General features: G+C 34.2%; 3 protein-coding genes across 3 annotated transcripts; all 3 read left to right on the top strand.

The window, feature by feature from the left end:
* Nucleotides 1–1,860: 1,860 nt before the first annotated feature.
* LOC125216840 (protein RETICULATA-RELATED 1, chloroplastic) lies at nt 1,861–4,549 on the top strand. The gene is made up of 7 exons (XM_048118617.1): nt 1,861–2,409; nt 2,518–2,616; nt 2,744–2,970; nt 3,261–3,330; nt 3,460–3,539; nt 3,828–3,892; nt 4,147–4,549. The coding sequence occupies exons 1-7, from the start codon at nt 1,942–1,944 to the stop codon at nt 4,323–4,325; spliced, it is 1,188 nt and encodes a 395-aa protein (XP_047974574.1). The 5' UTR covers nt 1,861–1,941; the 3' UTR covers nt 4,326–4,549.
* Nucleotides 4,550–6,529: 1,980 nt separating this feature from the next.
* Nucleotides 6,530–8,427, top strand: LOC125212186 (DNA-directed RNA polymerase V subunit 7-like). Its single transcript, XM_048112282.2, has 2 exons — nt 6,530–6,656; nt 7,694–8,427. Exon 2 carries the CDS (start codon nt 7,710–7,712, stop codon nt 8,238–8,240), a length of 531 nt encoding a protein of 176 aa, XP_047968239.1. The 5' UTR covers nt 6,530–6,656; nt 7,694–7,709; the 3' UTR covers nt 8,241–8,427.
* A 3,100-nt stretch (nt 8,428–11,527) lies between these two features.
* On the top strand, nt 11,528–14,440 carry LOC125214329 (UDP-D-apiose/UDP-D-xylose synthase 2-like). Its single transcript, XM_048115314.2, has 9 exons — nt 11,528–11,847; nt 12,239–12,331; nt 12,444–12,551; nt 12,952–13,066; nt 13,161–13,294; nt 13,387–13,488; nt 13,591–13,683; nt 13,771–13,906; nt 14,004–14,440. Exons 1-9 carry the CDS (start codon nt 11,581–11,583, stop codon nt 14,114–14,116), a joined length of 1,161 nt encoding a protein of 386 aa, XP_047971271.1. The 5' UTR covers nt 11,528–11,580; the 3' UTR covers nt 14,117–14,440.
* Nucleotides 14,441–14,874: the final 434 nt, after the last annotated feature.

Here is a 14,874-nt window from a genome sequence, read left to right on the forward strand (position 1 = left end):
ATGTTTCAATTTGAAAATTGACATGCAATTCCATTGTTTAAGTACCAATTAGTCCATAGTTTATACACTAACATGTGCAATTCCATTGTTTAAGTACATTGAGTGTGTACATTTTTAAAGAACACTTTTTCTTTTTATGAATAAATTGCTAGCTGTGACTATGTCATGATGACCATTTTGAATATTCCTTGAAAAAAGATGCATTGATAATCTTTTTCCTACAACAGAAACCAAATTTGACCAATTTAATATTTTCAGGCATGAAGTAGGTTTTTTTCGTCTCTTTGAGTTGTGTATGAAACGAGGTTGGGAGACAACATGGGCTGATGGGCCGAGAAAGTGTCCAAAATAAGGCTTTTTTTACAAGCATATAGTCAGAGAGTTTATTGGGCCAAAAAAATAAGCCCAATACGACTGCATATGGTATTCATGGTGTATTTAGGATTTTGATTAAAAGATAAATATTAAAAAGAATAGTCAATAGTACAGGTAAATATTAAATTCAAAAGTGTCTCAATTTTTTTTCACCCATCCATATTGTTAAGTGTCTCATTCATTGTTTACAACTTTTATTCCTACATTTCACTAATTCATCACATTTACAATTTATTCTAAAAATTAATGATACTTCGTTTGTTCTATAATAGAAGTCTTATTTTATTTGAGCATAGATGAGCCTTATTTATACTATATCTTAGTTTTATAATAATAAAATGAGAATTGAATAAATTAGTGGAATGTGACGTATATTTATTATTTATAGTAAAAATAAAATAAGAATTGGAATGGTTGAAAATAACAAAATAAATTTTTTAATATAAAATAAAAGGAATAGTAGAACTCAAGTTCTTCTATATTTATATTTTTCATTACTTTCCTTAAAACTTATACACCAAGGCCATGTTTGGTTGGCGGGAAAGTAAAGTTGGCAAAGAAAATGATTCTTGGGAAAATGAATCACGAAAATATGATTCCTAGTAACTTTACTTTCCTATGTTTGGAAAATATCAAGATTTTAAATTTATATTTAATTTAAACACCAAACTAAAAATATACTTATTATTATTTTATTTATAAAAAGAATAATATTATAAATTTTTTATTATATTATTAATTAGAAATAATAATAATTATATATATTTATTATTACGATGAATAGTGTAAATATGGATTATCCATCATAATATATAATACTAATATAATTATAATTATTGTTACATGGAGTATTACAGTACTCATTTATTATAACAATAAATATAATAATTATTATATTATAATTATAATATTTACGAATATTATAATTGAATAAATTTTATAAATTAAATTTCACTATCACTTTATTGATTAATTGTTAATTTATAAAATAAAATATTTATTATACGATTTATATTATTTAATTATATTTTAATTATTTAATAAATTATTATTATTATAAATTATTATAAAATAAGTTATAATTATGATAATTTTAATTATAGTTTTTTTTATAGTGAAATTAAGTATGATTTATAATTTTAAATTATTTTTAAAATATTGTAATTATTATTATTATTACTATTACTATTATTATGTTATTATTATTACCATTATTATTAATAAAACTATACTATATTGTTTAAATATGTAAGAATACATAAGAAAAGTTAGGATTCAGAGTACTAACTTTCCTTGTTCTCGAATTCTGATTTCATTCCTAATTTGATTAAAAATCGAAACAAACAAAAGAATTTAAAATTTAAGAAATCAGATTACTAGGCAGATAGAATCCCGAGAACCAAACATGGTCCAAGTCTAACTTTAGACACAATGGAAATGGAGTATAAATAGTGGTACTGGTTTTTGACTCATTTATTTAGGGTTACTACCTCATACTCTCAGTAGTCCAACCTAAAGCAAACACAGTCAGGTGGAATTCCGCCGCAGCAGTTTCCGACTGAAACGATGTCGCTTTGTATTCCGCCGGGTGGATTCACCGCTCCGAATCTCCACTGCTCATCTCACCAGCGCACGAGCAGAAACGTCGCTCTCAAATTCACCGTTTTCGCCAACTTTTCTCCCTCCAATCAGCCGTCGTTAAGGATCGCCGCCGAGAATCCGTTCCGGATACAATGCGCCGGTCCTGACACCGCGACGGGGAAGACTAGTCAGCTGGAGGATTTCGAGGAACCGAAACTCGATGACGGTGGCGATGATGTCGGCGGCGGTGGAGGAGGGGAGGGAGATAGCGGCGGCGGTGGTGGAGAGGGAGATGACGGCGGCGGTGAAGATGAGTTCGGGCCGATCGTGAACTACGAGGAGGTTTTGATGGAGGCAGAGAGCCGCGGCGTGGTGCTGCCGGCTGATTTGATCGAGGCGGCGAAAGCGGAGGGGCTACGGAGGGTTTTTCTCACTAGGTACTTGGATCTCCAGGTGAGAATGCTTGTTAATAGTTCGGAATTTGAATCAGAAAGCAATAAAATTGCTGCACTTATTTGATTTCACATTGGTTACTGGCATTTTTTGGATTGATTTTTGCAGAGTGCAGGCTGGCCGCTAGGGTTTCTGATGAGAAATTTCTCGATGCTGCGGAACCGAATGCTGGCGGATCCATCATTTTTGTTTAAAGTTGGAACAGAGGTGAGATTGAGTTTATGCATTTGCCATTGCACAGTTCAACAGGGTATGCCTTATGATGCATGTCGATTTTAGTGAGCGAACAATAAGAATATGGCTGGTTATGTGGCAATCCTCGGTTGTGTTTCAGGTGGTAATTGATTCTTGCTGTGCAACTGTTGCTGAATATAGAAAAAGAGGGAAGGAGTTTTGGGCAGAGTTTGAATTGTACATGGCAGATTTGTTAGTGGGTATTGTCGTTGACGTTGCTTTGGTTGGTATGCTGGCCCCATATGCGCGTATAGGCAAGAAACCAATACGCGGTGGAAGTGGCTTTCTTGGGAGTATGCAGCTGGCTACTGCTGCTCTCCCCAGCAGGTCACTTGTGCATTTTATTATAAATCTTTTTGGTTATTTATTGAATATAGAAAATATGCAAGGGACTTCTGAGGTAGATACTTATCAATCTCCGATTATGTGAACCCGCAGTCAGATTGATTGATTGTATCTGGATTCAGTGATATTGCACAATCACAAACGTCCATAGAAAACTAGAAGCAGTCTATTTGTCTCAAGATGCTGCATCTTGTTTTTTTGGATATGTTTTTCTGATATTATAGCAGAGTAACTTCAAACTTATTTAGATTATGAATTTATTGGCTGCACAGTGTTTTTGAAGCTGAGAGACCAGGAGTTAAATTTTCATTGCAGCAACGAGCTGCTTCGTTATTTTACAAGGTACCACATCATGATCCATTGTTTAGGCAAAAAGCTGATCTTCTCCTATGGTCTCTCGTTATAGTTAAAAAGCTAAGCTATTCTGATGTTATTTGATTTCTGATGGGTGATATTCTCTTCTGAATGTAGGGCGTGTTATATGGCGCAGTTGGTTTTGGATGTGGTATTATCGGCCAAGGCATAGCAAATGCGATCATGACTGCTAAAAGGTATATATCTATATAATTCTTCAGTCTGATTTGGGAATAGCAATATCTCCTTGCATAAAATGAATCCCAAACATGCACCATGTGGAGGAATGTAGTTTTCTTACTCTTAAGTCAATAACTCCTACAATCTGTAAGGAATTAATCATCGAAAACTTTGCTGCTGTAAGGAATCAATCCTTTTTTACCCATGTGTTGTTGACTCATCTTTCGATAAAGTTTGTATCAATTTCAAAAAATTTCCTTGGCGGTCATTTCACTTTTCATCTGAGACGATTTTCTGCATAACAGGAGCATCAAGAAGTCAGAGGAGGATATACCCGTGCCCCCCTTAATAAAAAGTGCTGCTCTCTGGGGTATGTAATCATCAATAAGATATTCGACCTGTTGTTAGTTGCTCGGGAGGCTATAGATTCAGCTATATGATTCAGATAACATCAAATAGCCTGATAGTTTTCTTTAAAGATTTACTTATTTGATAGCTATGACTACGAAAACATATATGAAAAGCTTCTACTGGCCAATTCGTCGCAGAAACTCAAATGTATTAAAACAAGATTATCAGGTATCAGTTTAGCAGCAGTCTCACACTGTCTGTATATGTTTGCAGGTGTTTTTCTCGGAATTTCCTCAAACGTCCGTTATCAAATTATAAATGGATTGGAAAATCTCGTTGAAGCTCGAATCCCACAGGTTGCCAAGCCTTTCACCGTGGGCATACGGTTCGCCAATAACTATTACGGTGGAGTGCAGTTCATAGAGTGGGCCAAACTGAGCGGGGTTCAATAATTAAAGCTCTTGGCATCTTCACCCATGTACCAAGATGCAGTTGATTTTGCTTCTGCACACATTTAGATTAGATAAGTACTTCCATGCAGCTGATGTTTCATCTAATATCGACTTCAATTTTATGGCCTTGAAATTTAGAACAAGTTGTTAAATCTATTGTACTGTGTATATCTTATGTAGCATGGCTCTCGATTTATCCGCGATAATCATATTTGTTTAATCCACGATAGTATGTTTTATTTTACCTCAAAAGTTATATTAACGTCATTAATTTGACAAATTAATTAAAATTCAGTATTCACTTTATTCACCTTTTCTGTAATTAATAAAGAACCAAGTTTATTTTTTGTTATCAACAACAATTTTTAAGATGATAGAATCAAATAAAACAAACAAATAACAATAAACATAGTATTAAACGGGATTAAACGATTAGTGATTAAGGAATGTACATAGTACTAATATTTTTCTAGATTTATTATGGAGTATATTTTTGAGGAAATATTAATTTCATTAGTGGATTGGATTTCTTTCAATTTTAACGGTTAAATGCCCTAATTATTGTCGGGGATAAATGTCACATTGCAACAATACATCTTATTTTGAATTTGTGGTACAATTGCTTTTATGGCATGTTATATTGTTAATTTGTTGTGAGTACTTATCAGCTGTTGTTCGATGATTTTGCCAAGATACACTTTAACTACTCCATGTTTTTGCAAATTGCAAGTCATTTACTACTAGTACTTATTAAAATGAACCCAAACTTTGGAATAATTTTCAAACTTTAGTAATATCACAATCTCTTGGCGAAATTGAGCTGTGATAGTGAGAGACACTATTTAATTTGGTATGGGTCAAATGTCAATTCACTTCATTTATTTAGACAGTTATGGCTGGGGTCAGTTGCAGCTCAATTTATAAAAACATGACGTGATAAATTTTGGCAAGCAAATGAGGCAATCACACATGTTATTGGAGATTGAGCTGGCAAACTGAAAGTCATAATTCAAAGCTCTCTCCATAAAAATAAAGTAGGATCATCTTGAATTTTGTAAAAATTACATGTGTATTTTCTTGATATTATGTACTCCATTAGTCAGCATTACAAAAATTTAGCTTCACAAAAAAATGCATTTTTACTTGTGCAAATGGACTTCTTTGTTAACTAGTAAATACACAAAATACAGATGTATCAGAAAAATATCCAGAATTATATTTTCACCGGTTCGAATATAACATGGTAAAATTATATTTTTCCCGTCCTCTAAAAATAGAAACTTTTAAAAAGGCACAATGTCAATGCAAAATTGGTAAAACAAGAAAAAAATATAAACAAGTGTGTTAGTGGACAATATATCTCACCTCATTAAAGAGAAAGAAATAATCTAAAAAATAAACTTTCTATTTTCAGAGGATAAATGGAATAATAATATACTACTAGTATATGACAAATCTTTCTAAATTGTTTGCAGTGTGTGAGTTATATTTTCATTATGTGTGGGTAGTATGTGTATTAGTATGTTTAAAACGTGTGTGTTCTGATTGAAGTGTGAGTATTGTGCGTGTATGTCCAGTGTGCGTGAGTATGCAATAGTGTGTGTATGTCCAGTGTGCGTGAGTATGCAATATTTGTGTGTATGTCCAGTGTGCGTGAGTATACAATATTGTGTGTGTGTGCGCGCGCGCGTGTGCATAATGTGGGTTACGAAGTACTTCCAATTATTTGAAATTTCAATTATTTTGACCGCTGAATCAAGTTGTTGAATTTAGATGATTTGAATTTGGAATTGAATTCCGAACTCAAAAGGTTTATCAAATTATCCTAATATTATTAGTAATGGTAAGAAAAACTTAAGGCAGTGAAAAATGTTATGTTACACATCCTATTTGAATGCTACTACTTGTGAGCAAAACTTTTGTTGACTAATGTTGATATCATTTATTTTGTTTTGTTTTGTTTTGTATTTTTAATCTTAAAAAATATTGATTACTTAAATGTCAAAAATCTATATATTTAATGTTAATAACTGCAATTTAATAGATAAAGTTTTAATTTATTTTAATGTAATTTGTAAATTATTGGCACTAATAATAAAATTTATATAATCAAAGTAAATAAAACATGCAACAAATCACCTATACTAATTTTTATTGCTATAGAATTAATCTTTGTGGGGCTAAAATGGTCAAATCCTCCAAATGTATTCGACACTCGGTACAACAAATTCGGCATTTCAAACTACGAACACACAGTTCACACACTCTAACAGAGTCAAAGAGTTCACAGAGAAGGCGAAAACTGCATTTCGCGTGATTCAAGCTCATCAGGTTTCGCCGCAGCTGATTCCAATCGATTATAATTTTGATTCTCTTTAACAAATCGTGCATGCTGTTCCTGTAATTTCTCGTAGAACTGCGAATTGTTAAAATTTTTACTCTTTGTTTAATTCCTCAATTGGATCGCAATTAAATTCTCTCTTGTTCATGATTACACATTCTCTAGGAAAATTTCGCCGCATAAACACTAAATTTCAGCCTCTTTTTCCGTTGATAATTGTAATTTATCGCATCCTAGAATGAAATGCCGCCTCTTTTCTTAATTAGGTATTTTAGATAAAACTGTTGTTAGTGACGCTGAATGTAGTGTGAGCTTAACTCGATAATATTCAAGGCTCTTTGTGTTTGGGCAATTCAGTTGTTGTTCATATGGATTATACATTTGTTGTCAAAACCTTTAATGTAAACTACAATTGCATCTCAATGGAAATGAAATGTGGAAGGAAAGAAATAGAAGGAAATATAGCATATATATGAGGATACTAAACCAATGCCTGCATTTTGCTTCTTCCATAGAACTTAGCTCTAACAAGCTTATTGAATAATCCAAATGACACTATCAAGAAGCTTGGTCTTGCTGCAAGCGTGGCGATTTGGGGATTTTCAACTCGAGGAAAATGCAGTTAGGATCCTCATTCAACTCTAAATTGTTAGCTTTTAGGAGGATGCAGCTGTAGTACTAGTACATTATTGCTCAAAGTTCTTCCTCGTCGTGGGAGCTTAGCACAGCTGAAGATAGTCTGTCTATGCTTTGCTTTACTCAGAACCAAAATTTCTAAAACTAGGAACAAAATTTCTTGGTGCTCCCTTTTTTCTGAATATATGTATTATTCCTTTCATTTAATGGACTAATCAGTTGCAGTTTAATCTTGCCAGCGCACTACTCTTTCCTTCTTCGTCTTCTTAAACCACAGTTTTCTTCAGATAGAAACATCACAGTTTTGACTATGCCCGCTTAGTCTTTCACTACTATGCTTTCATTTCCAGAAAGGTAGATATTTCTAAACTCATTTTTTTGTTCACGGTAGGTGGCACCAAAGGAAGATGTATCTCAAGTCGAATTTGTCATGGAATGTTTTGATTCCTGCTGAGAGCCTCGATGCAGGAGGTCTGATGCTTCAAAAAGCTATAATCACTCGCCTCATGGCTGATTTTGCAGCCAAGAAGGCTACTAAGGACCTCGGCTATTTCCTTGCATTGAGCACAGTGGGGAAGATTGGAGAGGGGAAGGTCCGGAAGCAGTCAGGTGATGTTATCTTTCCTGTAGATTTCAGCTGCATAACCTTCAAGGTTCTGCCAGGTGAAATCTTGGAAGGCGTTGTCCACAAAATCCTAAAGCCGGGCGTGTTCCTGAGGTGTGGACCAGTCGAGACCATCTTTCTCTCCCACCAGAAAATGGATGACTACCAATTCGTGCCCGGGGAAAACCCCTACTTCATGAATGGTAAGTCCTCAAAGATCGAGAAGGGCGTGGTGCTGCGGTTCCTGGTGATCGGAGAGAAGTTTATCGAGATTGAGAAAGATTTTCGAGTTGTAGGCAGCCTCGAGGGAGACTACCTTGGGCCTGTTTCTTAGTAAGTCAAGTCCAGGAAACTTGGTACTTTCTGACCTAAGACATGTTAGTATATGTGAAGTTTGTGCAGTTTAGCATTTGATGGTATGCTTAAGATTTTTTGTTGGACCTTAACTAATGACTAACTAGTCTTAGATTTGCAATTTGGAATTCTGTTGATGGGAATATGTAGTATGGTCTCCTGTTTTATTTCTTGATTGTTTATTGTTTATGTTATGTCATGTCAAATTGCAAATCAATCTTTTTATTCTATAGTTTGTATGTTAAAGTGATGAATTTTTATACCATGAGTATTTTAGCCAAAACTATACTCCTAAGTCCTGCCCATTGTCGATAGGGGTTAATTAACAATAAAATTATTACTACGAAATTTTGGTCAATTTTTTAGTTTACTACGTGCCAGTGACGGATGTACATAAGTTCCACAAGGGGCAAATGCCCCTCTTAAAAAAAATTCGTTTGTGCTATTTTGAGCAATTTGTAATTTTTTTTTTAAATACCCTTATATATGCCTCTTCAGAGATCCTTAAAATGCCTTTATCTATATGTTTGCCTCAGGTATATAAAATTTCTGGATCCGACCCTTAAAATGCCTTTATCTATATGTTTGACTCAGGTATATAAAATTTCTGGATCCGGCCCTGCTATGTGCTTTTTAAAATTTGAATGATAAACCACAAAGTTTCAAAAATTCTTAATCATCTTGCTATTTAACTTTTTTGGGGGGCAAAATTGATGCTAAAATAGTATTCACGCGTAAATTTTTTTGGTGATATCAATGAAATGATAGTGTATTAATGTAATAACGTGCACGATTAAATGATTTTGTTTTGAACCTAAGAAACTAACATAAAAAGAATAAACAAATTTGGTCAAATAAAATAATCGATAACTTTTGAAACTTAGTAACATGTTATTTAAATTTTGGAAAATATAAGATAAACTAATTTTTTTAGAATTAAGCCAATTAACAATCTAGTGGTGAATCAAGAAGAAAGCGAAAGTTAACACGTTTTATGTGCATATGGTGAAATGGGCCATTAAAACGTCACTATTTCCGCGAAGGTGCATACACGCTTTCTTCTACGCGCGTAGGATCTTTGGATTCTATTCATTTCTCTACGTCCACTAGATATGCGGTTTCCTCCTTGTGCCTTTTTTATTAATGTGTCGGTGGCACGAGCACGGACTTCACTTTCATATTTTTCTCAATTTTTTATATTTTTAAATACAATTCTGATTTTTATATAAATATCCACTTTAAATAAGAAGAGCTTTTTAAGTATTAACTCTAATTATTTACTGACATATTTATACTGTTTTACAATTCGATGCATGTGAATAATGTGCACTAGGTGTGTGGACGAGAAATGGGCTTGTTTTGCCTTATTTTAAAATATTTCTAAGAGTCTATAAATTATAGAATAATCATGAAGATTGTGAAAAGATAAATTAAGGAATTATTTTTATAATGATTGTATAAGTTCTTGAAGGTTTTCTTTTTTATATAGTGTATAGACTATAGTATGATGTTTAGAAGCTTATTTTGTCAAACACTTTGAAGGAGGTGAGGTTATAAGCTCAATAAAATTGTATCTTAAACCATCTCCAAGGGTACATTAAAACCTAAAATTAGATAGGTATTTAGCTCTAATAATATTCAAAAACCAATCCTATTTTTGGTTTTTGAGAAAAAAATACCTATCTTTAGGTTTATACTAAATCAATATCTAAAAGTTTTTCAAATTTTGTGAGTAAAAAATGCATAATATAGAAAATATTCTTTTAAGTTTGAGTTTAGTGTAAATGGTTAGAGTAAAATCAATATTTAATGTGAGATTTATGTTAAAATGAGTTTGAGTTTAGTGGAATGTTTGGGGATGCTCGTAGTACTGCTCCCTATTTAGTAGTGACTCCAATGTAGTACTATATAGTATAGTAGCAGTAGTAAATTTTTTGATTATTGGTTTCAGGGAACAAAAACAATTATTTAATGAAAGATGTAGCATGGGATTTTATTTTATTTGTCGCCTTCTTCACTCTATTGTCAAGGCAGAAATCAATTATTTATGTATGCCAAACTATTGTTAGTTGTCATTAGCTGGAGACACGTAATTATTTGCATGGTTCCTATTTAAATGACTAATAACATGTTACTTCTAATTCACATTAGGACTAGATTTGAACACTTAAAAACTCATCATAAATAAAGGAATAAAAGGACGTATCTTAATCAATTATACGCACTATAGTAATAATTAACTTGTATATGACATTAAAAGTAATATTAAGGTGATTAATCGGCCCTGTCACGGATTAATTATCCACATTTATTAGCTAAATATAGAAAAAATATATTTTTAATTGCCTAAAAACACATAAAATTTAGTTGAATTATGATTGCTACCACAACTTTGAAAAAATAATATATTAGATATAATTTCACTAAAAATTCATCACGAAATAATTGATAACAAATTAGAATTTCATAATTTTATAATTAATTTAAAAAATTGTAAGAGTATGATTTTAGGACAATTTAACAAATTATAAAGTACTACTAGTGCAACATGGGATCCGAAATGGCATTATGGCAGTGATTAATTATCGAGTAATTAGTTAAATGTCTGACGTTAGTAGCAGTATTTGATTTCAAATTGGGCGAAAAAGATAAGATCCACGTGATTTAAGAGAAACCGACAGCTCATTTGCTTCAATGCGTAATAGCCACCGGCATATTATTATTTTATAAACTACCGGCACTATAAAAAATAAAGTTTAATTTGTTACTCCTTTATTATTTGAAGTTACAGAGTATTTAAACCATCTCTTACTTTTATATTCTATATAAAAAATATTCAAATCAAATGAGTACACTATAGAATAAAACAATTAATTTTTTGATTGATAGAAGAAAATCAGATTATGATCAATTAATACCGATTAATGACTTTCCAACCATTTATTATGTAATCTAGAATATCACATAATTATAAAAATTAAATTATTACGATGTAATTTTGGTGTCTAATTAAGTCATCGTATCATCTGAATACTATTTTGGTAAATATTCGAATTGAAAATTTTTAAATACCGCGTGCAAAGTTACAAATATCTTAATTACCAATTTCCAACGTTCCACGTGGCCGCAAGCAAGAGCGAGTAGATTGAACGGAAATGATTAGGCGAGTGATGATTAGACGTCTGGGAAGCGAGTGGGGCCCTAGCGACTGGATACCTCTCCTCCCTCCTTTTTTTTCCAGCTTTAAATACATCCGCATTTTCTCCTCCAAATTTATCTCAATTCCCCAAATTTACGAATTCAGGGATTCCAATCCGAAAATGGCGACCGCAAGAGTAGATCTGGACGGCAATGCGATTAAGCCGATTACGATATGCATGATCGGCGCCGGCGGCTTCATCGGCTCGCATCTCTGCGAGTACTTGATGGACGAGACTGCTCACAGGATTCTCGCCGTCGACGTCTACAATGACAAGATCAAGCACCTCCTCGAGCCGACCTCGCAGTGGGGAGACCGCATCCAGTTCCACCGCCTCAACATTAAGAACGACTCGCGTCTCGAAGGCCTCATCCGCATGGCAGATCTCGTAATTTTCCCTCGCTTCTCTTGCATTTTGTTCCAATTGCTAGGTTTTGGTTCCGGATCTGAATTTTCTGGCTTCTTTGCTGCTTGCGTTGATTGAGTCTTTGCGTGGCGGATATTGATAAATCGTAATTGAGCAATGCGTCTTCACTGTTTATTTTGTCCTGATTTGAAGTTCAGTAGGTAGATATTGCCTTGATTTATGAATCTCTTGGATCTGCACTGGATATGTAATTTGAGCTGAGGCTATATAGTTTTTGCGGAGGTTTCTTACGATTTTATGCTGAATTACTGCTTAGTGGAAAATTTCTAGTTCCGTCTTACTGTAGTGAATTAACTACTACTAGTATTTGCTAGACTTCAGACTATTTGATACGAACCTTTTCCTGTTTCAGACCATCAATCTTGCTGCTATATGTACTCCAGCTGATTATAACACGCGTCCACTTGATACAATTTACAGCAATTTCATCGATGCTCTGCCTGTGGTGAGTTTCTCTGTGTTTCTAGCTTTTAAATCTTCAGGTTGTAAGATGTTACGATTTGGTATGATTTACCTGTTGATCAGTTTATAAGTTTTTCTGGCTCTTTTGCATATAGGTCAAATACTGTTCAGAAAACAACAAGCGTCTCATACATTTCTCCACTTGTGAAATTTATGGGAAAACCATTGGTGCTTTCTTGCCAAAAGATAGCCCACTACGGCAGGTAACCATTCCGTTACTATTAGGTTCATCATAACAAGTCTTTATGGTTGATCTGAAGGGTTTTATTTGCAGTAGATGTACTTTTTTCATTTTTTTAGCTTGGTTGTGTCGCTCAATTGCTCATGTATTAGAGTAGGATATTTTGTTCCGGTTACTAGACCTAGATTTTAGTTTGTCCATTGCTGTAATTACATTTATTCTTTATCAGATTCCATAAGATTGGTATCCTCCTGAGGAATGATTATTTGCATTTGCTTTGATCTTGAACTTTACCTTCTGAAGATCATATATGCTCTGTCAATAGTGCTTTGTCTTTATCTTCTTGGAGGAAATGTGTAGTATTTTTTACAAGAGCAAGTATGGTTTCTAAATGTAGTCTAAAATCCGCCATCTTGCATCAGGATCCGAATTATTTTCTGCTCAAGGAGGATGAATCCCCTTGCATTTTTGGCCCCATTGAGAAGCAGAGGTGGTCATATGCTTGTGCCAAGCAGTTGATTGAGAGATTGATTTATGGTGAGTTAATGATGCATTCATTCATGCTTCGTCTGTCGGTTCTTGTGTGTGGAAATTTCCTTACATGTTACCCTAACTCTTATGTGCTTTACAGCTGAGGGTGCTGAGAACGGTCTTGAATTTACAATTGTGAGGCCCTTCAACTGGATTGGTCCCAGGATGGATTTCATTCCTGGTATTGATGGCCCCAGCGAAGGTGTTCCGAGAGTTCTCGCTTGCTTTAGCAATGTATGTATCTTTCATTTGTTGTTTGAGACAGTGGCCCTTTAGAATTACTATTCATGTCTTGTTTTATGTTCTGATCTTGTTTAATTTTGCAGAATCTCTTGAGGCGTGAACCACTGAAGCTTGTTGACGGGGGACAGTCACAGAGAACCTTCGTTTACATTAAGGATGCTATTGAGGCTGTTATTTTGATGATTGTATGTTCACTTTTATTTTATACTACTTCATTTTGCTTCTGTTTCTGTATGCTATTTACTCCACATTACACTTTGGCTAAATGGTTCTCTTTTTTTATTCAGGAAAACCCAGCTAGGGCTAATGGCCATATTTTCAATGTGGGCAACCCAAACAACGAAGTTACAGTAAGGCAGCTTGCTGAAATGATGACTCAGGTAATATATGTTTATTAGAAGCGACTACACTACACCTTTCATTCTTGGATTTCTGTTTGTGCTGGTCTCTAATTCAATACTCTTCAGGTTTACGCGAAGGTGAGCGGTGAATCATCACTAGACACACCAACGGTAGATGTGAGTTCAAAAGAGTTTTATGGCGAAGGATACGATGACAGTGATAAGAGAATTCCAGACATGACTATCATCAACAAACAACTTGGTAATGAAATAGTTTCTCCCCCTCCCCCTTGTATATTCAACTGGTGCTAGTCATCACTCCCTTCTCTAACACTCTGTATTGACTGCAAAATGATCAGGATGGAATCCGAAGACGTCGCTCTTTGACCTGCTGGAGTCGACCCTTACCTACCAACACAGGACGTATGCTGAGGCAGTGAAGAAGGCAACCTCAAAACCCGTGGCAAGTTGAGCACTAAATATAGTGCATTGGTTTATGTTCTATTCTATGTGCTGTGCTCTCTCCATATTCATTTCTCTCTCATAAACAATATTCTTTCTTCGCCTCACAAGCCTATAGGCTACACGGTTGTAATGATCGTCGATATCTTGTATTTGTCTAATATCTTTTGACAAGTTTCCTTCACTAGATATAAACCTTACCTCCATTAAATTTTTGGTGATGAAAAGTTTTAGAGGGGGTTTGCTAGTTACTTGTTGCTCTAGTTTGCCTTGAAGAGAGCCAGCTCATGTATTGTTTTGTTCTTAAACGATTTTAGTCTATCATTTCTCATTATTCTTTTCTTTTTCTTGCTCAAAATGCTTTTGTGCTTTCTAAGATGTAATTATACTGCTCATTATTATCATGATATATCCACACCTTAATTTGTGGATTAGAGTTGGTTATGTTAAGTTGTTGGTTGCAGGAAGCAACTATAAATCATTTTCATAATTTCTTTCAAAATCTTGATCCATCATTCATGTATAGTCGACAAACTATTGATATGGGTGTGTTAGGACAAGATTAGGTTATTAGGACTAGAAGCTAACTCGCACTTATGACTAAGGGGCTGTCTTGGGTGGTAGATAATGCTGCATTTTCCGATGGTTCTTTTATGGCTGAGGTAGAGATGTTTGTTCCGCAGTAGATAGTGCAGCGTTTTCCGGTGGTTTAGCGTCTTTACGGGCTGTGGTGAGGGAAGGATGAAAACGTAAATTGACACCTTAGTA

This window comes from Salvia hispanica, chromosome 3, assembly GCF_029641045.1.
Source record: "Salvia hispanica isolate PSC_SH4W2 chromosome 3, Shi_PSC_v1, whole genome shotgun sequence".
Taxonomy (NCBI): domain Eukaryota; kingdom Viridiplantae; phylum Streptophyta; class Magnoliopsida; order Lamiales; family Lamiaceae; genus Salvia; species Salvia hispanica.